This window comes from Eubalaena glacialis, chromosome 2 (assembly GCF_028564815.1).
Source record: "Eubalaena glacialis isolate mEubGla1 chromosome 2, mEubGla1.1.hap2.+ XY, whole genome shotgun sequence".
Taxonomy (NCBI): domain Eukaryota; kingdom Metazoa; phylum Chordata; class Mammalia; order Artiodactyla; family Balaenidae; genus Eubalaena; species Eubalaena glacialis.
The window spans coordinates 167030594-167054680 of NC_083717.1; the positions used below are offsets into that span (position 1 = coordinate 167030594).

General features: G+C 38.6%; 1 protein-coding gene across 3 annotated transcripts in view; it reads left to right on the forward strand.

Annotated features, from left to right (window-relative positions):
- Positions 1-24087, forward strand: part of ZNF410 (zinc finger protein 410) — a 39391-nt gene that overhangs the window by 4653 nt on the left and 10651 nt on the right. The window contains exons 2-8 of one of the 3 annotated variants that reach the window (XM_061181029.1): positions 8828-9009; positions 9959-10094; positions 13056-13274; positions 14518-14709; positions 17996-18146; positions 18633-18760; positions 23701-23790. In XM_061181029.1, the coding sequence (XP_061037012.1) occupies positions 8977-9009; positions 9959-10094; positions 13056-13274; positions 14518-14709; positions 17996-18146; positions 18633-18760; positions 23701-23790 (949 nt within the window). In that variant the 5' untranslated portion in view covers positions 8828-8976. Of the gene's footprint in view, positions 1-8827; positions 9010-9958; positions 10095-13055; positions 13275-14517; positions 14710-17995; positions 18147-18632; positions 18815-23700; positions 23791-24087 lie in introns of all 3 variants that reach the window. The other 2 variants (XM_061181027.1, XM_061181028.1) reach the window with 2 other exon arrangements.

Below are 24087 nucleotides of genomic sequence, written 5' to 3' on the forward strand. Positions count from 1 at the left end.
GTCAAGGCATTTTCTACCTCCCTCAAGAGGATAAGAGCAATACTGGTATTCTGGGCTTTGTATTCTAGGGTGGAATCACATTGCTTTTTGGAGGTTGACACAATGCTGTTCTGTTTCTTTCATGATGCAGAGTATTAAAAGCCCCTGGTCATCTTTCTGTTTGGAATACACTCCCTTCTGTATGGCAGTCAGGACTAAGGCAAGAGACCTGTATCAGCTCTGTTCTCCTTTTGCTTGCTTAGTTTACTTTGGATTGGTTTTTCCCTCCTGGTATTTCTCCATGTAGCCTGCACTGGTTTTAGGCCATACCTACTCTAGGGAAATGGTGTTACCACTAATTCCTGTCTAGTATATGAGAATTCTTCCTTGGGGTGTGGGACCAAAGACTGGTTAATTAGAAAAACTACTTTGTCTTTCTTTGCCTAGTGTGTAGTATTTTGCTTTGCAGACCTCAAGGAGGTTTGAGGTTTAAGTAATCTCAATTTCACCAAGACTTTTATCAATGGTAATTGCTGATTGTTTGTAATATATACTTATAGCAGGTTTATATCTATGGCTTTATATTTTAAGACTGATTCTGTGTTAACATATGTATTTTAGACACTTGAAAATACTTTATAGTGTTTTTCAATCTGTGAGACATAACCTGTTAATAGCTGTGAGAACATTTTCATGGATCTTATCATTTAAAAAAAAATTCAAAGTGCATGAGATTAGTATATGTTAGTATTTTATTGTTTTATGAAAATATGTTATTTGTGTGTATCTCTGTGTGTGTTTCATTCTCTGGGTTATGATGGAAAATGTATCTTACTGTGGGTTGCAGTCAAAAAAGTTTGAAAACCACTGCTCTATAGGAAATTTGGACTCAGTAACAAAAAGCAGATTTCTTAACCTTTTATAGTATACTAAGCATTTGATAGATTTACTTGTTTCTTAAGCACTTATGCAGAACTTTGTGTATGAAGAATTTTGTAATTATTTCTATTGACTGATATATAAATAATCTTAGGGTAGACCTATTTCATTTCTGTATTTCAGATAAGTTTCCCAGGGCCAAGAAGATGAATAGCTTGCCCAGGTCTCAACCAACGAGTCAGAGGCAGAATTTAGATTCCTGCTTAAGAGACCTTGGTTTTTTTTTTGTTTTTTTTTTTAAACATCTCAACTTCTTTATTAAACTTGTTCAGCTCCTTAGTGTTAATGCATAATTTGCTGGATGATGTTGAGTGTACCGTAGAAAAAGAATACAGTTTATCAAACTTCAGTTCCCAGGATTTATTTATTTGGTTAAAAACAGAAAGAGAGTTGTTCTCAGGATGGTCATAGAGATTGCTGTTGTCCTAAATCTACTTTGCTGTTGTTAGGCGTTCTCTCGTTACTTATTCCCAGAACTTTTCAGGGCTTCTTGTGTTCTTTGCTTTGGTTCATTGCAAAGGTTTGTGTTGCCTGCATTTTTTTTAACCCTTAGGCTGACTATGGGGTAATATATTCAATAATAGCAGTGGCAGGGTCAGTGGATTTCTAAAAAATATAATATGTGCTAGACCAAGATTGTTCCTTTAAGCAGTCTAATATGCTTTCGTGGCCTTTCGTGGCCATAGGGAACCATGCACACAGTAAAATTTAGTTGTTGCCAAGGGTAGAGGGAGAAAAGGTCTGAGCAGTATACTTAGACCAGTCCTTGAGTTTCTGAGATCAGTTAGTTTTGTTATGAACTCTTCATCCGGAGCCAAGATTCCTTATTTATGATTTGTGGAAAATAGGATTTGATGTGCCTGGCCTTTGTTGCTGATAGTTAAATATCATTATCTCTTTTATTTTTTATGGAGCTAAATTAGTAATTTTTCTATTTAGAAGGAAATAAGAATACAAATTTTGTCTGGGTAAAGATACAAAATAAAAATGAGCAAATATTACTGTCCACATTAAAGGACTTTCGGTGATGTAGGCGACTGCTTGGTATTGCATCTCTAATCTCTTATCTTAATTAATATAAGAAAGCCTGGGAAGAAATTTCCTCTGAGACCCATAATTATCTTGAAAATAGCTTCCCTTTGAGTAAAGCAGTGCCTTTCACTCTAGTGTCATGTAAATTGCATTTGAAGGAAAGACATTGCATTGGACACTACCCCCCACCCCATACTGGTAAATTATTTTTATTATAAATACTTTAAATATACTCAAACGAAAAGCTAGGTAATCCTTATCCCTCCTGTGTTGAACCCCTATACCTTTTAATCAACTATAAAATCAAAACAAATTTACAAATAATTTAGTACTAGCAATGGTAGGGTCAGTGGAATTTTTAAAAATATATAATATATGCTGAAGCAAGGTTGTTTTCTTAAGCAATCTAATATGTTTTGATGGCCATAGGAACCATGTATATAGTACAATTTAGGTTATCAGTGTTATGTCCGTTGTTACCATGGATTTATATCTTTATGAGTAAGTATATAGATGTAAACCATAGCAAAACCCAAGAAAATTCAAATTAACATTCATATTATGTTGTAGAGGTGTCATTTTACTGAAATGAAATAATGTTGATCTGAATAGTGGAAAGATTTAGTTTTGGATTCACTAATATATAGAATCTGTTTCTATATTTTAACTTTAGTAATAGCAATGTAGAGAATATCATACAAGGTACTATCTGTGATGTGAAGGCATTGTGAAGCAGTTTATGATAATCAGATCTCATATTCAACCAAAACTGGCCAGAAGTCCTTGAATGCCAATTTCAGTGATAACTTTGTAGAGTTAGAGTTACCTTATTCAGAAGAAGATAAGATTTGTGTTGCAAATAAAAAGATAACACAGAAAGGGAGAAAGTTTGGGCAAATCTTATATCTGGTAAGGGACTCGTATCTAGAATATATAAAGAATTCTTACAACTCAATAATAAAAAGACATCTCAATTTAAAAATGGGCCAACGATCTGAATAAGCATTTCTCCAGTAAAGATGTACAAATGGCATATAAGCACATGAAAAGATGCTCAACATCATTAGCCATCAGGTAATGCAACTCAAAACTACAATGAGTTACCACTTCACACTCAATAGGATGGCTGTAATAAAAAAAGGTGTATTTTAAAAGGAGAGGATACGGAGAAATTGGATCCCTCATGCACTACTGGTGAGATTGTAAAATGGTGCAGCCACTTTGGAAAATAGCCTGGTAATTCCTCAAGAGGTTAAACACAGTTACTGTATCACCTATCATTTCCACTCCTAGATGTATACCCTAAAGAGTGAAAACATATGTCCACACAAAAATTTGTACATGGGGCTTCCCTGGTGGCGCAGTGGTTAAGAATCTGCCTGCCAGTGCTGGGGACATGGGTTCGAGCCCTGGTCCGGGAAGATCCCACATGCTGCGGAGCATCTAAGCCCGTGCGCCACAACTACTGAGCCTACGCTCTAGAGCCCGTGAGCCACAACTACTGAGCCTGCATGCCACAACTACTGAAGCCTGCGTGCCTAGAGCCTGTGCTCCACAACAAGAGAAGCCACTGCAATGAGAAGCCTGCGCACCACAACGAAAGAGTAGCCCCCACTAGCCGCAACTAGAGAAAGCCCGCACACAGCAACGAAGACCCAACACAGCCAAAAATAAATAAATTAATTAATTTAAAAAAATTTTTACGTGAATGTTATAGCAGCATTATTCATGATAGCCAAATTGTGGAAACAACCCAAATGACCGTCAACTGATAAATGGACAAATAAAATGTATATCCATGCAATAGAATATTATTTGACAATAAAAAGAAATTAAGTACTGGTACATGCTATAACAAGCATGAACATTGGAAACAGTATGCTACGTGAAAGCAGCCAAGCACAAAAGATTACATATATAATTCCATTTATATGAAATGTCCAGAATAGGGAAATCCATAGAGACAAAAAATAGATTAGTGGTTGCCTAGGCTTGGTCAGGGGAAGGTTTGGGAGGAAATGGGGAGTGATTACTAATAGGTTTCTGTTTTGGGGTGATGAAATTGTTGTAAAATTGATTGTGGTTATGGTCGCATAACTGTGAATATACTAAAAAAATTTAGTTGTACTTTTGAAGTGAGTGAACCGTATGGTGTGTGAATTACGTCTCAGTGAAGCTGTTAATGTAAAAAAATATTTGAATTGTAGTTTTTGAAGTCTGTTAAGTGGGTAACTTGAATTGGGAATAGAAATTTTTAATTGCATATTTGCCATCACACTTCCAGCTAATGTACATAGCAAGTTGCTGTGTTAAAGATGAGATCCACCCAATACACTCGATATGGTACTGAGTGCTCCAACACAGATTCTTTTGAGGTCATCCTGCCTATTCTGCTGCATCCTACTCATCTCTCTTTTGTTTATACAGCAAAGATACAAACCACAAACTGGGCACCAAAACTGTGCGGTAGAACTCAGTTATAATATGGTTACTGATTTGTTCCAGAAAATGCATGTGTTAATTTTTAAAAAATTATCATTGAAATGACTAAAATGAAACATCACATATAACCATGAGCCTGAGAAATGGTGATCTAGAGGTATCTATTAAACTGTAAGAGAGGTGGCAGCTCCCTTCTCTAAATTGTTATTACAGATTTGCAAAAATGTCTAAAATATAGTATATCTGATTTTTTCCCTTGTTTGGTACACATGTTCATATACTTAATTTTTAAAAATTTTCATTAGGTAAGGATATCAGAAATGGAGCCAGTGCCATTAGTTTCTAAGAAAACTAACAAATATAAAGGACAGTAAATAGTTGTCTAGTTTCTTAGAGATTTTACAGTCCTGGAATCTTAAAGTTGGAGGAACCCTAAGGTTAACCTAAACAAACATTTGGTAATTTCTTGGCTTCTTGAAATGAGCTGGAATTGGGGAAAAGGAATTCTTAATTCTTGAATCCTGATGATTCAAGATCAGACCTAGAGACATGTAATTACTATTCATGCCAGCCTGCTCTGTGGGTGGGAATGCTGGCTCTGCAGCTTAATAACTTGAGCAAGTAACTGTACTAAGCCTTGGTTCCTTCCTCTCTGAAAAGAGGTGTGGGTAAACTACATTGAGCAGTTATAGTGCTTGAATAAGAAAAACGTATGTGAAAGGAAAAGTCAGGTATTTATGACAGCTTTATGTGGTAAACTTAAAATGAGCTTTTTCATTTACATCTTATACATTTTTTTTATGATGAAAGTGAGGATTTCTGGAAGCTAGCAGTGGGGAGAGGTTTAACCAACAGGAGAATAAACATTTATTCACGTACTTCTAAATGCCCTTTTTGTAGAGTAAGTCTTTCTTATTCTAACTTTCCACTCTACCTCGGTATGTATTGAAAACTCCCATCCTGGGTATATTTTACACTGTATGCTTACTTTGTATATAATAGTGCTTCCAATTTAAGCAAAAATTGTGCGAAATAAAGTGGACTCATTTGCCAAAATCCTGAAAAAAAAGTTAAGCTTTAAGAAATTAAGAATTTAGAGGATGGGAGGACAAGATGGCAGAGTAGAAAGACCTTGAGCTCACTTCCTCTCATGAGCACAGCAAAATCACAGCTAACTGCTGAACAACCATCGATGAAAAAGACTGGAACCTACCAAAAAGATAATCTATATCCAAAGACATAAAGAAGAAACCACAACGAGATGGTAGGAGGGGCACACTGGCGATATAATCAAATCCCATACTCCCCAGCTGGGTAACCCACAAACTGGAGAATAGTTATATTGCAGAAGTTCTCCCATGGGAGTGAGCGTTCTGAGCCCCATACCGGGCTCCCCAGCCTGGGGGGTCTGACATCTGGAGGAGGAGCCCTCAGAGCATTTGGCTTTGAGGGCCAGTGGGGCTTAATTACAGGAGCTCCACTCTTGGAGGGTGCATACAAGGTCTTGCACGCAATGGGACCCAGGGCAAAAGCAGTGACTTCATAGGAGCCTGGGCCAGACCTATCTGCTGGTCTTGGAGGGTCTCCTGGGGAGGACGGGGGTTGGGGTGGGGGCGGCTGTGGCTCCCCTTGAGGACATTGATACTGGTGGCAGAGATATCGGGGAGTATTCATCAGTGTGAACTCTTGCTGGAGGCTGACATCTTGCTTGGATCATTATCACCAAGACCTGGCCCCACCCAACAGCCTGTAGTGCTGGGATGCCTCAGGCCAAACAGCCAACAGGGCAAGAACACAACCCCACCCATCAGCAGACAGGCTGCCTAAAGACTTCTTGATCCCATAGCCGCCTCTAGACATGCCCCTTGACTCGGCCTTGCCCACCAGAGGGCCAAGACCCAGCCTCACCCACCAGGGGGCAGACACAAGAAGCAAGAAAACTACAGTCCTGCAGCCTGTGGAACTGAGTCTGCAAACACAAGTCAGAACCTACCCTGTGACCAGATGGTCCCTGGCCCTTGGGTGATGAGAGGGGAGTGTACTGCTGGGACACCTGGACACCCCCTACAGAGGGCCACTTCTCCAAGGTTGAGAAATGTAACTAACCTACCACATACATAAAAATACAAATAGAAATTTAGACAAAATGAGACGGCAGAGAAATATGTTCCAGACAAAGGAACAAGATAAAACCCCCAAACAACAACTAAGTGAAGTGGAGATAGGCAGTCTACCCAAGAAAGAGTTCAGAGTAATGATCATAAAGATGAACCAAGAACTCAGGAAAAGAATGGATGCACAGAGTGAGAAGTTACAAGAAGTTTTTAACAAAGAGTTAGAAAATATAAAGAGTGACCAAACAGAGTTGAAGAATACAATAACTAAAATGAAAAATACACTGGAAGAAATCAGTAGCAGAATAAATGAGGCAGAACAGATTGGTGAGCTGGAAGAAAGAATGGTGGAAAGCACTGCCACGGAACAGAATGAAGAAAAAAGAATGAAAAGAAAGGACAGTTTAAGAGACCTCTGGGACATGTAACACACTAACATTTGCATTATAGGGGTCCCAGAAGGAGAAGAGAGAGAGAAAGGGCCTGAGAAAATATTTGAAGAGATAATAGCTGAAAACTTCCCTAATGTGGGAAAGGAAACAGTTACCCAAGTCCAGGAAGTGCAGAGAGTCCCATACAGGATAAACCCAAGGGAAAACGTGCTGAGACACATAGTAATCAAATTGACAAAGATTAAAGATAAAGAGAAAATACTAAAAGCAACAAGGGCAAAGCAACAAATAACATACAAGGGAACTCCCATAAGGTTATCAGCTGATTTTTCAGCAGAAACTCTGCAGGCCAGAAGAGAGTGCCACAGTACATTTTAAGTGACAAAAGGGAAAAACCTACAACCAAGAATCCTCTACCCCGCAAGGCTCTCATTCAGATTTGATGGAGAAATCAAAACCTTTACAGACAAGCAAAAGCTAAAAGGATTCAGCACCACCAAACCAGCTTTACAACAAATGCTAAAGAAACTTCTCTAGGTGGAAAAGAAAAGGCCACAACTAGAAACAAGAAAATTACAAAATGGGAAAGCTCACTGGTAAAGGCAAACATACAGTCAAGGTAGGAAATCATCCACACACAAACTAGTAGGGAGGTTAAAAGGCAAAAGTAATAAAATCATCTCTATCCACAAGAGCAGTTGAGGGATATGCAAAACAATTAGATGTAAAATATATCAAAACCAGTAATCATGAGAGAAGGAGAGTGAAAATGCAGGATATTTAAAATGCATTTGAAATTAAGAGATCAGCAACTTAAAACAATTGTGTATATATAGACTACTATACCAAAATTTCATGGTAGCTGCAAACCAAAAATCTATAATAGATAAATACACACAAAAAAGAAAAAGGAATCCAAACACAACACTAAGGATAGTCATCAAGAAAGTAAGAATTTAAAGTAAGGGGGGGAAACAGCTTCATGAGTGTCCCGAGAATACTACTTTGGGGAAACACTGTTCAAATTTTGACTGTGTAATTACCTTTTATAAAAAATTGGGAAATTAAGAAAAGAAAAACGTCACACCAGCCTACCACCCACCCAGTACAGTGACTATCATGGCTGTGTGAATTTCCTTTTACTTTTTCCTGTGCTTACCTTAACTAGTTTTAATAACAGCAAGTGTATAATTTTGTGTTTTGTTTTTGTAATTTAATGTCATTAGCATTTTTGTTGTTGCATTGTTTTCATAACTATTTTTAAGTCATACAATGTCCTACTATAATCAACCATTACCTAATTGAATATATATGTATATTTATATGTTGCTTACAGTTATTTATTATCACAGATGATAAGGTGAAATTCTTTGGGCATATAGCTTTTTCCATACTTAAGACCTTTTCTTATTTTTTATTTTATTTATTTATTTTTAAATTTATTGAAGTATAGTTGATTTACAGTGTTGTGTTTCTGCTGTACAGCAAAATGATTCAGTTATATCATTACATATATATGTATGTGTATACTTTTTCATATTCTTTTCCATTGTACTTTATTACAGGATATTGAATATAGTTCCCTGTGCTATACAGTAGGACCTTGTTTATCCATTCTATATATAATAGTTTGCATCTGCTAATCCCAAACTCCCAATCCATTTCTCCCCCACCCCCTTCCCCCTTGGCAACCACAAGTCTGTTCTCTATGTTCTTAGAATAGATTGTTAGAAATTCTACATTAAAGTACATCTTTTTATGTGTTTTGATATCTGTTGGGCTTGTTCTATTTTTAAACAAGTGTTTTGGGCTGAATTCTTTATTTGCTTGCTTGTGATTTTTGGATATGTAAAGAAGTGCCTTTGTTTTTTTAGCTACATTTTCCTACTGCTCTGAATTCTCTCTCTCTTTCTTTTTTCCTTTTTTAAGCTAAATTAATTACCCACCCAGCACAGCATCTTACAGGAAAAGCATAGCACTTCCTAGAGGAGTATGAGCATAACAGGAAGGTGTCATTGACTCTGAATTAAAATTTTAACCTGTCCCCTGAACAGCTACAGGATTTGGAAGCTGAATCAATGTTATCAGATGAGTTAGAATCCAAACCAGAGGTGAGCCCAGGCAACTGGTTTCCTTTTCTTTTGGTGGGCTGTATTCCAGAGTTTGTTCTTAGTTCAGGAGTCAGCAAACTTTTTCTGTAATAGTGCCAGGTAATAAATATTTTAGGTTTTGTGGGCCATATGGTTTTGGTTGTAACTACTAGTTTATTATTTTTCTGTTACTAAGTACTTTCTCAAAAATTTAAAAATTCAATTCTTACCTTTTATGACTTTTTATACTTGTTATTTAAATAAGTGCAAATTATTATCCATTTACATAATTATATAATGACAAAATTTATGTATATGACATATATGTAATATTTACTACCACAAACCATTTTTTATTAATTTTGTGTATATCTAAAAGTGTTTTCTTTTTAAATGTGATTGGGGATTTAAACATTTAAAATTTTTATTCATTTTTCTCATTTTAATTTTAGAACATTTGTGTTGCTTAGTGGAAAGATCACTGAATTTGGAATCATGTTACCTAAGTATGAAGACTGACATTGCTCCTAACTAGTGATGTGACCTAGGACTAGTCATTTAGTGTCTTCAACTTGATTCCTTGTCTTTAAAATACATGTTTAATCTTACTAAGTTACAGTGAGGATTAAAAGAGCCAATACACAGAAGAGTGCTTTATAAAATATAATCAGTACAATGCAGTTGAATTTGTAATAGCCACCATTTAAAAATATAATTATTTTTATCATTTCTCTGTTTTGTGGAAGGTGATAGAAGTTAATTATACGATTCAATTTTTATCTAGAACACTTGATAAAAATAATTTAAAATATTATTTTGTAGTTAATCTAGTTTTTCTATGAATAAGGTTGAGACTAGTGAGCAATCAAGACTTAATTACATCATTGCCTTTTGGTAAATTCAGAGGTTTAGATCCATTCATAATAACCTGTATTATTTGTTGTCTCCACATCCCCCCTTTCCCCTTCAGCTGCTGGTACAGTTTGTTCAGAATACGTCTATCCCACTGGGACAGGGGCTAGTAGAATCAGAAGCTAAAGACATTACTTGCTTGTCCCTCCTTCCAGTGACTGAGGCCTCAGAATGCAGTCGGCTAATGTTACCAGGTAAAAATTAAGATCACCAGAGATAAGATAAACAAGTCTTAAGAGCTTAGCCTTCTCTGTGGTACTGGTGGAATGTGATAACTGACTTTATAACTGACTGGTAGAAACTGTAAAAATTAGGACTGTGGAGAAAAAGCAACCATGGGAGTCATAGGTGCATTGTTAGTTTATTTATTTATTTAAAAAAAAAATTTTTTTTTGGGCCATACCACGCAGCTTGTGGGATCTTAGTTCCCCAGCCAGGGATTGAACCCGGGCCCTTGGCAGTGAGAGTGTGGAGTCCCAACCACTGGACCGCCAGGGAATTCCCTGCATTGGTAGTTTAAGTCATAGGAATGGATATGAACACCCATAGAGTGAGAGTGAGAAGAAAAGGAGGCCAAGGCAGAACTGCATGGAACTCCCTATTCAAGGTATGGGGTGAGGCAGGAGAGCCTGTGAAGGAGGGAAGAAAGAAAGGCTAGAGCAATAGGGGGAATACTGGCGTAGAGTGCAGGCATGGAACCCAAGGGAATAGTCAAGTGTGACAAATGCTTCTAAGAGGCCCAGTGAGACAGGGACTGTCCCAATGAGATAGGGTCAATGAGGTCATTGTTGACCTAAGCAGGACCTGTTCCTTGGAGAGGGAGTGGAAAGCCAGGCTGCAGTGGGTTGAGGTATCAGTGCAAGTTGAGGAAGTAACTATACTTTCTAAAGGCTGTCTTGCTATGGGAAGGAAAAAGAGAAGGACATAAAGTACATTAAAGAGTTCTTTTTTAAGATCTGAAATATTAGAGGGTGGTTTTATACCAAGAGGAAAGAGCCCATTAGAGAAGCTGCAAACACAAAGAGTAGATAATTGGTGAGGAGGCTCCAGGAGAGGTAGAAGGAAGTAGAATGCTGAGCATGGGTAGTGAGATTAGCTTTGGATGAGAAGAAGGAGATCCTATCACTTGACTATTAGGAAGGAAAACATTATTTTTGGATGCAATGGATTCTTTATTTTCTGGAAATTGAAATATTTGAAATTTGGAATATTAATGTTAAATCAGGGGAGGGTCACCTGTTGATGACAACTTATTTGTTATAAAGTCTTCTGGTTACTATCCTCTAGTGGTGTTCTTTTTTGATTTTTGAAGTGACTTAAGGGCAGATACATTCAACCAACCAGTGTTGATTTAAGGTTTCTCTATCTAGCTCCTGTCTTTCCCACATCTTCCATCTCTCAAGTCCCATTTTTCTACTGGTGTGTTGGGAATGTTTCCAAATCCATGGATTTTCAATATGTGAAAATTTCCATGTGCTAATAAAATTTGATCTTCATTAGGCTTTTTTTCCTCAATTTTCTCCCCCAATTTTAATTTATTGAATAAATATTTTGACAATAATAAAGGAAATGAAAACAGGAACAAAAGCATCCATCTTCTTTTCTACATTACCTTCTTTTAGTTTTAATTTTGATTTAAAATATTTTAGACAACTGGTTATAGATAATAGTAAATGAAAACCCATGTACTCACTTCCCAGCTCATGAAACGTAGTATTACAAACACAAATGTATCTGTACATACCTCCCTAACCTCATTCCCCTTCCTCCCAAATATGTGTGAATCATTCCATGCATGATCTACATATTTTCTTTTTAGTTGGGATATGTGATAGACACAGAAAAGCACAAAACTATATGGATATACCTTTTGAAGAATTATTATAAAGGAGGTAGCACCACCCAATCAAGAAGTAGAACGTTGCCAGCTTCCAGGCCCTCCATGGGTTCCTCCATGATAAAAGCAACCTCTGTTCTTCCATAGGTCACACTGCCCTCAATTTTTTGAAAATTCGTTCTTTGTTTTCCAAGTTTAATCACCCAAGTCTAATTTTAGCTGATTTTGGACTTTAAATGAGTGTATCTTGTTGTACCTTTTATGTTTGTGAGATTCATCCTTGTGTGTAGCTCTGGTTTGTTTGGTTTCATTGCTGTATAGTATTCTGTTATATGAGTGTACCACAACTTCTTTTTCCATGCCACTGCTGATGAGTATGTAGTTATTTTCCAGTGTTGTATTATGACAAACAGTGCTGCTATGAACTTTAAGAACAGTTTTTTTGTGGTAAAGTGTATATAAAATTTACCGTTTTAACCAGTTAAATTTACCATTTAACCAGTTGTGTGGCATTAAATTCATTCACTTTGTTGTACAACTTCATTAGGCTTTGGAATGGCAATGCTGTCCCTAGGCTTCCACTTTATTTCTGTAATCTTACCTGTTATCTCCTTGAAAGAAGAAAATAATGTAACCTGCCTTCTATAAAGATGAATGAAGCCCCTGAAAACATCAGATGCTTTAGCACTGTAGTGCAATTCTTCATTATATTGCAACTAAAACCTTTGGAAATTCATCCCCTCCCTTAGAATAAAGTTCTAGAAGCAAGTCTTCTGAATTATTTCTTTACATCTGGTGTAAACCCAGAACCATAATGAAACATACTCATGATTCTATACAATTTCAGTTATATCCCAGGCTGTGATTTTTCCCCTAATGACTCACCAGAACTGTCACATACATGTTATAAAAATTAGAGAGAGGTATCTTTTCCCAAGAAAAATAGTTTAAAATTTAGATCCTGTTCTTGAGTTCGTATTCATTCTGTAACTGTATTTTTCAAGGGAAATATACTGATTTGGGGCCTCAAAAGGACAAAGATCTGTAATGTCCAAATGTGGATGGTTCGTTATTAGTTACCACCGACCATCAGAGGAGTCTGCCCCTCACATTTTGGTTGACACCCTTCAGCTGCCTTTCACTCTTTCTTCTTTTCTGAGGCAGATTTTGTATTTATAAAATGAAAATGCTGTCTGCTCCTGTAAGGGTGTTAGATACCACTAAGGGATGTTACAAGGGTGTTAGGTACCATATATCAAAATGGTGAACTCCTTGGTGATAGGTGCTACATAAAGCTGTGGTATTTTCCCTTTACTAGATGATACTCCAAATCATACTAACTCCTCCAAGGAGGTTCCTTCCTCGGCTGTGTTGAGAAGCCTTCAGGTGAATGTGGGTCCAGACGGAGAAGAGACGAGGGCTCAGACCGTACAGAAGTCTCCGGAGTTTTTGTCCACTCCAGAGTCTCCTAGCTTGTTGCAAGATCTACAGCCAAGTGATAGCACTTCTTTTATTCTTCTTAACCTAACAAGAGCAGGTATTCTTTCCCCTTTTCTGACTTCTGCTCATGCTTAAGAAAAAAAACTGGGGAGCAGGGAATAGTTAACTTAGTCATACTTAAAGTGGAAAGAAACTATTATTTTATTATTTTGGAGAATTGGTGTCGTTTGGTGATCAATTGGATATGTAGAGGGAGAAGGCAGACTCTAAGATGACCCCCAAATTTTTTGTTTGGGAAATTTAAGTGTTGTCATTCACCAAGATAGTGCACACAGGAAGAACAGGGCTGCGGGAGAATGATTAGTTCCAGTTTGTGCCTGTTGATATTGAGATTTCACAGGGACATTTAGGAGGAGGTGTCCTTTAGAGAGTTAGAAACAGGAATCCAGAGTTCTAGAGAGGTCTGGTGTGAAATAAGTAGTTTTAGTGCTTATCAGCATTCAGGAAGTGTATGAAACAATGAGCATGGATTATTTGATTCAGGAGTAGTCTGGAGCATAAACAGAAAAGAAGGCAAATCTGGGACCCTGAAAAAAAATTTCAAGAGGGTAACAGAAGAATGGGAAGCAGCTTCTAGAGAGAGGGATCTCAAGAAAACAGAATGAGAATGATGTGGGGGGAGCCAAGGAAGGAAACGTTTTAAAGAAAAGGTACAGAATCATGCCAAATACCACATACTGGGCCAGTGAGATGAGGACTGGGAAGTGTATATCCGGCAAACTTAGCAAGAGCAATTGTTATTGAGATAGTAGAGGTGGAGCTTAGGGTTAAAGAGATAGGGAATGGACAGCAGGTGAGAAAGTAGATACACAAGTTAGAAGTTAAGAAACTTCAAGAAACATGACTTTGAAGGAACAAGTGAGAAGGTGATATTTAGAGACATACTTGGGATTTTTCTATTCTTTAAAAAAAAGATGGGAGAGACTTGAGCTTGGACAGATTGAAAGGCTGAAAGGGAAGCTTTAAGGTGGCCACTAAGGAGGAATGGGTTGAAGTTGGGAGAGAGGAGAAAACTAAAAGATAGGATTGGGATCCTAGAGGTGAGGGTTAGCCTGGTTGCTGGGAAAGACCGTTTTGCCTCTGAAACAGGAGTAGGTAAGATAAAGAGCAGCCTGTCAGCTGGGAGTGGAAAGGTGATAACCTAATCTTGTATGAGAACAGAAGCTTGAGGGGAGAGGTGAAAGTCTGGAATAGCTGATCAGGACACAGAGTTTCTGAGCCAGGGCCAATCAAAGGATTACTTGATGGCTAACTTTCATATATCCTCTTGTTTCTTCCAGGTCTGGGCTCTTCAGCTGAACACTTAGTATTTGTACAAGATGAGGCAGAGGATTCAGGGAATGATTTCCTCTCCAGTGAGAGCACAGACAGTAGCATTCCATGGTTCCTCCGGGTTCAGGAGTTGGCCCATGACAGTTTGATTGCTGCTACTCGTGCACAACTGGCAAAGAATGCAAAAACCAGCAGCAATGGTGAGACCCTGTGGTGTTCTCCTTTCTGGTATTCTGTGCAGAGATTTTGGTAATACAATGGCTATATTTTGAGTTGCATATAATCCAAATTACTTTATTGGTAAGAGCAGAAGGCTAGAAATGTGTAAATTGTTTTTCTTATTCTCTAAAAAATAACTCAGCCATGCCAGATTCATGTGCAGAATCAACTAAACTAGCATTCTCAATTGTCAGCTTTAAATAATACTGAACCCCTTTTAAAGGAAAAAAATTTTTTGCACATCTTGGTGTTATCTTGAATTGTTTTTATTGTGATGGTCCTTATACTTAGAGCTTTTACACCATTATGAAATTAAAACAGTTTTATCGATTAATAGAAATAAAACTACAAAACCAATAAAAATAAAATTAATTTTAAGTCAGTGTGGCAGATGATAATGTTTTGCTGAAACTAAATTGCTGCTCATGGCGATTTAGCAATTAGCAGCTACCATAGTGCTGCTTTTTTGGGGGTTGGGGGTGGGCAGGGCAGGGCAGGGAGGGTGGAACCGATTCACCAGAAGACCTAAATATCCAAATAGGGTATAGTGTGGTTTCTTTTGAGTTCAGCATGCCTGTACTATTTACTCTGTGCCACTTTTTTTCTATCCAGTAATTTTCAAAGTGTGGTCCCTGGATCATCAGCATCACCAGTAATTTAGAAATGCAAATTATCAGGTCTCATCTTACTGAATCAGAAACTTGGAAGTTTTTAGTAAGCCCTCATTGTGGTTATGATGCATGTTAAAGCTTGGGGAACATCGCTCTATTCACACCACTCCTAAACCACTGCAAAACCTTTGCTTGTGTAGCATGCCATAATATTTTTTGTTTTAGGTCTGTCTCTGTATTTTCTCATTAACCTGTGACAGTTAAGGTAATACAAAAAATTATTGAGATAAGGTACATAGTGTCATTACCACAAACATACTATCACTTCCATCTAAGTTGAAATACAGAAATATTTTAATTTTGTGTGTGATGCTGTATATCAGGAGTCAGCAAAGGGCCAAATAACCACCTGTTTTGTAAATAAAGTTATATTGGAACACAGGCGTGCCCTTTAATTACTAATTGTCTATGGCTGATCCTGTGGCAAAGTTGAGTAGTTGTGACAGAGACCATATGGCCCTCAAAGCCAAAAATATCTGCTCTTTGGCCCTTTACAGGAAAAGTTTACTGACCTGCTCTATACAGTACTACTTTCACTGGAAATTATATCCCAAATGCAAAGACCTTGCCCACATAACTGTAGGATCTTTAACGTGTTTACAGTGTTATTCAACATGTACCATATAAGGTGTTGAGTTTCTTTGCCTCTCTTGCTCTCTCTTTTCTTGGGGGGTGAGGGAGGGGGAAACCATTTCATCAGATGACCTCTAAATCTCCAAAACTATCATTGGCTGAGGTCATTTTAAGCTAATCTGTCTTCTGCAAACAGTGCTTTGTTTTCAAAAACGAAGTAATTTAGGGAGCACTTTGAGAAATTTTATAATGACTCAAAATACAAGACAGCTCACTGTTTTCTGAAGGATTTTTTTCCCCCCGTTATATGATTATATCAATGTTCTCATTGTATTGATATCTACAGAATTGAATGCATGAAGCCCCAACTGTCATCAGTTTATACTTTTTTTTTTTTTTTAATTTCATTTATTTTTTGGCTGCTTTGGGTCTTGGTTGCTGCGCGCAGGCTTTCTCTAGTTGCGGCGAGCGGGGGCTACTCTTCGTTGCAGTGCGCGGGCTTCTTATTGCGGTGGCTTCTCTTGTTGCATAGCATGGGCTCTAGGCGCACGGGCTTCAGTAGTTGCAGCACGTGGGCTCAGTAGTTGCGGCATGTGGGTCCTAGAGCGCAGGCTCAGTAGTTGTGGCACACGGGCTTAGTTGTTCTGTGGCATGTGGGATCTTCCCAGACCAGGGCTCGAACCCGTGTCCCCCACATTGGCAGGCGTATTCTTAACCACTTCGCCACCAGGGAAGTCCTGTCACTGGTTTAAATCTCTGGATTAGCATGGGTTTCTACAGACCTTTCATTAGAAATTAATTAGCTGGAGCTCTTGAGTTAGTGGGAAATTTTCCTTACAGTATATGCACTTCTGTGCTGTTTAAAATTTACCCATGTTTCAATTAAACAAACAAACTATGTGGGACAATATTTAAAAAGAACAAGTTAATTAATATTAACTAGCAAAAGGCATCTTAGGTTCCGCTCTGACCTTGGAGCAATTAGTTTTATGATTAGCGTTTGGTGAAGTACAGCAAGGAGAATGTAGGGCAGGAAGAAAGTAAGGTTAATAGATGGGACAGAAACTGCCTTTGACCAACTGTCAGGTTCCCGGGAGTGTGATAGGTATAACATATTATCCTACTCTTGGCTTTTGAGAGGGATATTTGGAAATATGAATCTTATTCCTAAGGTATATGTAGTGGAAAGATAAACTCCATATGTTTATAACAGAATTAAGTGGTTGTGAATGGTTTTCTCTATTGATGTCCAACTATGAATTGAAGAAAATGAAAGAAAGGGTGCACCACCTGCTAATCCGGAATTTATTTAAAGATTCAGTTAACTGATTTCGTTTAAATTTAAGGAAGTCACTGCACCATATGCTCCTCTCCTCCCCTCCTTTTATTCTATTGAACAAAAAACTTGAGCAGGTATTATCTCTAACTTTTAGAAATGTGGTAAGAAATTTGAAAATGAGCTGAGTTTTTGCATTCTTAGATATTTTGTAACTAAGGAGGGGTGGTACAGGAAATTAGAAGGTGATTCTTATTCTCTAGAATGATAGAAACAGCCAAATTGACTTCAGAAGATAGAAATCTAAGAATGGCCATCTACAAAAGAAATTACTACTGTAAGTTCACAACTAAGCCAGACTGGCTGCTTCTCCTTAAAATACAAGTTTTTATTACCTAGAGCTTTAAGTCCTCTTCTGTAGGACCCCGCTCCTGGTGCTGACATACCTGCTTCCTTACCAATCTGTAATGCAAAATAGGTTGAACTCTGCTTTTTGATATGAAACCATTTTGGATATTTCTTACATTTGCCAAAGAGGCCTAGTCTTGTGGCTTTTTGTAGTTCTGTGGATTAAGTAAGGGGATGGGGATATAGAGCCCTCTCACTTCTGTTAAATGAATGCAAAGAGAGCTGGGGAAGATGAAGATCGATATGTGATTAATGATCACTAGGAGTGGCTTTATTGTTTGAACCAAAGTATCTGAGTGGAATCCTTCCCTAGATTACAAATATGTGACTCTGTTACAGGAGAAAATGTCCACCTTGGTTCTGGTGATGGGCAACCGAAAGATTCTGGGCCCCTTCCTCAAATGGAGAAGAAGCTCAAGTGTACAGTTGAAGGCTGTGACCGGACGTTTGTGTGGCCAGCTCACTTTAAGTACCACCTCAAAACTCATCGGTGAGCAAACCTGAGATTCCATACTTGGAGCTTAAGAAAGTTGATGCTTCTGAAGGAACTTGACAGAAGTCCCCCCACTTGACAGATTAAAGGAAAGCAGGGGCTCCAGCTGACTTGTGGTTAAGATGTCTTTTGTTCTTTAATAGAAACATTTGCATTGTCTCATTTACCTTGTTCTTCACAAATATTTAATAAAACATTTGGCACCTAAATATCTTAGAGCAAGAGTTCTCAAATCTCATCATAAAACATAATGTCTTGGAGAACTCAAAAATTATACATAAGCTTAAGCCCACTCTAAACCTGTGAAATCAGTATTTCAAGAAGTAGGGCATCTGTAGCTTTAACAAACTTCAGGTGATTCTGATACATCTAGATTTGGGATTTACTGTCTGCCTTGAGAGTCAGTAGGAGCTTTGACTTGTTCTCTCTAGCAAAGAGCATTTTTAGGCATTGTTGCATATGTGATTTTTTTTTTCCCCCCAGAAACGACCGCTCCTTTATCTGCCCTGCAGCAGGTTGTGGGAAAAGCTTCTATGTACTGCAGAGGCTGAAGGTGCACATGAGGACCCACAATGGGGAGAAGCCCTTTATGTGCCCCGAGTCTAACTGTGGTAAGCAGTTCACTACAGCTGGAAACCTGAAGAACCACCTGCGCATCCACACAGGTGTGTGCCACCCCAGCATTCCCGCAGGCCGTCTACTGCTTGGCTCGGGGCCTGCTGGCTGTCCTTAGGAGACGAAGGTTGGGGTTGTTGCTAGAACTCTGAGGATGAAATTTCTTTTTTTCAAATGCCTCATGGCACTTTTCAGTTCTTTCAATAACATTTATTGTCACCTCTGTGTGAGAATGGACAGTTTGATTTCTGTCTCTGGTAGCCTTAAGTAGGAAGGGATATAAGACCGTCACTGATAACAATGATATGATCATATATGGACAGAAATGAGCCTTTCCAAATATCTTCGAACTTAACACAGTTGTAGTTTTGGTCATTACCATTTATTGAGTTACACAAACCACACAGATTCTGTTCTAGGCACTAAATGGGGGGTAAGGTGAGGGGAAATACAAAAGCTAAGATTAATCCCTGACTTTGAGTTTACTTTCTTGTTAGAGCCTCACAACCTGAGAAACAGAATGGAGAAGTGACTTGTCCTGAGTCAAACAGCATGTTAATATCAACGGAGCAAAAGAAAGATATCCTGATTTCTTAATCTAAAAGCTTAAGGGTGACTTTCCAAGCCACTTGGCCCAGCTGTGCTAAGTCTCTTGCCATAGCTTAATCACTGAACCCAGACTACTACCGTAGGATGTGTAACTATTCTTCCCACTCTCTTTCTCTTCCTTGTTTATCCTTGCATTGCTAAAATGACAGCAGGTACAAATAAATGGCATTTAAAAAGTGAAACCCAAGCTGAAGCCACCTTTGTTCTACGCATGTCCCTATGATTCCCTCTAGATTGACATTACCACTGGATATATTTTAGGGCAGAATAGCTCTGTTCTCAGCTCTTTCTTTCTATTTATTTATTTATTTAATTTTTGGCCGTGTTGGGTCTTTGTTGCTGCACTTGGGCTTTCTTTAGTTGCGGCGTGCGGGGGATACTCTTAGTTGTGGTGCACGGGCTTCTCATTGCGGTGGCTTCTCTTGTTGCAGAGCATGGGCTCTAGGTGCGTGGGCTTCAGTAGTTGTGGCACGCGGGCTCAGTTGCTCCTCAGCATGTGGGATCTTCCCAGAACAGGGCTTGAACCTTTGTCCCCTGCCTTGGCAGGCGGATTCTCAACCACTGTGCCACCAGGGAAGCCCCTCAGCTCTTTCTTGAAAGAGTATTCTTGCTCCAAGAAAGCAGTTTGAATAAAAGAACAGGAAAAACATCTAGCTGAATAGTTAAGGAAAGTAGTAGAATTCACTGTGCCTTATTAAATTCAGTAACCTCTTCATCCTTGTGCCACTTGTCATCTTTGTAGCATTTGATAAAAGTGAACATATTTTAAAATGCTTTCTTTTATTCAGAGTGTGACCTGATTTTCTCTCTTCATTCTGACTCTTGCTAGCTCTGCCTTGTTAATCTAATTGTTGACCAATTTCAGAATTTTGGGTTTCTCCCATTTTACTCGATGTGCTGTCTCATTGCAGTCTCAGGCTTCAATTTAATCATTTCTTCCTGGATGTCTCACAGATCTGAATCTCAATAATTAATATAATAATAAAAGTTAGGACTTCCCTGGTGGTGCAGTGGTTGAGAATCTACCTGCCAATGTAGGGGACACGGGTTCGAGCCCTGGTCCGGGAGGATCCCACATGCCGCGGAGCAACTAAGCCCGTGCACCACAACTACTGAGCCTTCGCTCTAGAGCCCGTGAGCCACAACTACTGAAGCCTACACGCCTAGAGCCCGTGCTCCAGAACAAGAGAAGCCACCGCAATGAGAAGCCCGCGCACCACAATGAAGAGTAGCCCCTGCTCGCCGCAACTAGAGAAAGCCCGCGTGCAGCAACAAAGACCCAACGCAGCCAAAAATAAATAAATTAAAAAAAAAATAATAAAAAGCATTTATTAAGGCAATTTAATATGTATCAAGCACATATACATTATCTCATTTAATCTTCAAGGTACCTTTATGCTTTAGATACTGAGGTTATTGATGGAGAAACAGAAGGTTAGAGGGTTAAGTAACTTGCCCAACATTATGCAGCTAGGAAATGGTAGAACTGGCATTTGAATTCTGATCTGACTCCAAAGCTCTTGCAAGGATTTTATTCAAGTGCTGACAACTCATTTTATCTCAAATGTCAAAATTGACCTCAGATCTTTATTAGTAGTAACGGTAGTAATTAAAGCTGCCAATTTTAATGGCTTACTATGAGGACTTACTGTGTGCCAGGCACTATGCTTAAACATATTTAACTTGTATCATTTCATCTAATCCTCAAAATAATCTTTTGAGGTTGTATTATGTTAATTTTATAGATAAAAAACTGATTCTCATAGGTTTTAAATATCTTCCCCATACTGGTAAGTGGTAGTGCCAAGACTTGAACTCAGGGCTAACTGGCTCATGCTCAACCATTATGTAGCATTGCCTCTTGACTCCTCTTCTTTATCGCAGCAAAATCACCATCCTCTCAGTTTCCAAATAGGAAGGCCATCTAACTTAAGGCAGCTTGATGAGATTCCTGCCACTAGATTCTGATGAATCTTTTTTGAAATCTTTTTCTGAGGTTCTTGAGTTCATCTTGTTAAACATTTAACCTTATCTATTAACTGCAATTTTCTGTTTTCCTGATGTTTATTCTATCATATGTATGAATATATTATTCATTCATTTGGTGACTTTTGGAGTGCCTGGCATTCTGGGGTTAGTGTGAGTATACAGATACGCTTTCCAAAAAGTTACAGACCACTGGAAAATCACAAACATTAAACTGTGTGGTACAGTCTGAAAGAACAGTATCATCTAGAGCTGTGCTCCTCCCTCCTTCAGGGCCCAGCTCCTGTATTGTCAGCATGCCAGCCTTACTTGCTGAGTTTCTGTTTTTCTCCTTTACTCTCTCACACTGTCACACTCATAACAGTTCTGACACCAAATGTGTTTTCCCACACCAAGCAAGTCTCTGTGACACCAGGTGGGTGTCTATAATTTAACTGAATTCTGACACTATCTGGAAACAGCGTCAGATCCCACAGGTTAAGGGCTCAGCCCCACAAGACTGCCACCTACTTCAGATGTCTATTGCAAGTAGCAAGTCCCCAGGTTACTCACAACCTCTGTCTGACTTGGCTACCAATTGGAGTTCCCATGACCCCGCCCCAGATTCAATTATTTGCTAGAACAGCTCACAGAACTCAGGGAAACACGTTTACCAGTTTATTATGTAATAAAGGATATGATAAAGGATACAGGTGAGCAGCCAGACAAAGAGATACACAGGGTGAAGTCTGGAACAGTCCCAAGCACGGGAGCTTCTGTCCCTGTGGAGTTGGGGTATGCCACTCTCTTGGCACATGGACATGTTCACCAGCCCAGAGGCTCTCTGAACCCTGTACTTTTGGAATTTTTATGGAGGTTTCATCACGTAGGCATGATTGATGATTAATCCATTTCCAGGCCCTCTCTCCTCTCTGGAAAATGGGGGTAGGGCTGAAAATCTCAAGCTTCTAATCATGGCTTGGTCTTTCTGGTGACTCGCCCCCATCCAGGAGCCCACCAAGAGTCACCTCATTAGAAGAGACACTGCTGTCACCCAGTAAATTCTAAGGGGTTAGGAACTCTGTGTCAGGAATCACTGTCAAAGACCAAATATTAGAACAACAGATTGTCCTAGTGCTCATGTCACTTAAAAAATTACAAGGGGTTCAGGAGCTCTGCATCGGGAGCTAGGATCCAAGATTAAATGTTAGAACAAAAAATTCTCCTAGCACCCCTGTGTACAAGGGTTTTAAAGCTGTGTGTCAGGAAACTGGGGCAAAGACCAATATATATACTTATTTCACACTTGTCGTTTTCTAAACGTGCTTTGGGCGCTCTCAGTTTCAAGGCTGTGCTCATACTAGTCCTTATGCCTGAAATTTCCTTTCATCCTTGTCATCTTTAAAGAGCAGCTTAAATTCAGCTTCTTTAAAAAGAGAAGTTACCACAGTAAGAATTCCTCCCCTTTATAATTGCATATAGCACTTTTTTATACCAGAATTAAAGTCATTTATGAATATGTTTATCTCTCACTAGGTTGTGACCCTTGGGAGATACGGACTGCATCTCTGATTTTTTTCACTTTTTATTTTGAAACAATTATAGACTCATGAGAAGTCACAAAGCGTACAAAGAGTTCTGTATGTGCTTCACCCAGCTTCCACTCAGAAGTGACATCTTATGTAGCCATAGTACAATATCAAAACCAGAAAGTCAACAGTACTGTCAGTTAGTCTACAGACCTCATTCAGTTTTCACCATGCATCTTTGATTTTTAAAATAACAAAGTAATACTGTAGAAAATGAAAATTACGGAAAAGCACAAGAAGAAAATAAATCATAATACCACTATCAGGATATAACTACTGTTAACATATTGTGAGATTTTTCTGTGTACCTCTCACTAAACAGCTGTTTTTATTTGTTTGCTTTTATAAGATGGGATTATGTAATACCTATTTTATAACCTTTAAAAATCTGTACTCTTAAATGGAACTCAACCTTAAAGAGAATTGATGTAAGGTAAAAATCCTGAGAGCGTATACACTGTTTTCCTGATATCCTCAGAAGGGATGGGATCACCAAAGAAGGTAGCCCAGTGCAGCTGGGGCTCAGCCCGTGAGGAGGGAGAAGGAAGTATTATGCTCAGAGGCAGCTACTCTAAAGAAAAGGGCAGGACTGTCTGCAGGGCTGTGTACTAGGAGATCACTGAGAGGTGACACCTGCTGGATAGTCCGGTTGAAATTATATAGCATGAATTCAGGAAATCAGAGTAAGTCGTTGGAAACAGGAAAAGATTGATGGGAAAAGAGGATAATAGTTCATCAGAAGACTGAGTCTTTACCTTATTTTCTGTCTCTAGGAGAGAAGCCTTTCCTTTGTGAAGCCCAAGGATGTGGCCGTTCCTTTGCTGAGTATTCTAGTCTTCGAAAACATTTGGTGGTTCACTCAGGTACTAGAACCTGTGCCATTCATAGATTTCAGGGAAGATGGAGAGCCAAAAGGGTAAAAGGTTAGGGTAGTGGTATAAAGAAATCTAAAGAGAAACAAACTGTTCACCATAAAGTTTCCTCCCTATCCTGACAAAATCAGAAATCAAGGCCCTTGATGCTTGCATTCAAAGGGTCATATAATCAAGGAGAAAATATCTAATTATTATTATTTTCAGCTGAGCCATTGAACTGCTTTCTAATTGAGACCTTGTTCTGAGGGAATCAACAGATTTATTTGGCACTACACTGGGTACTTT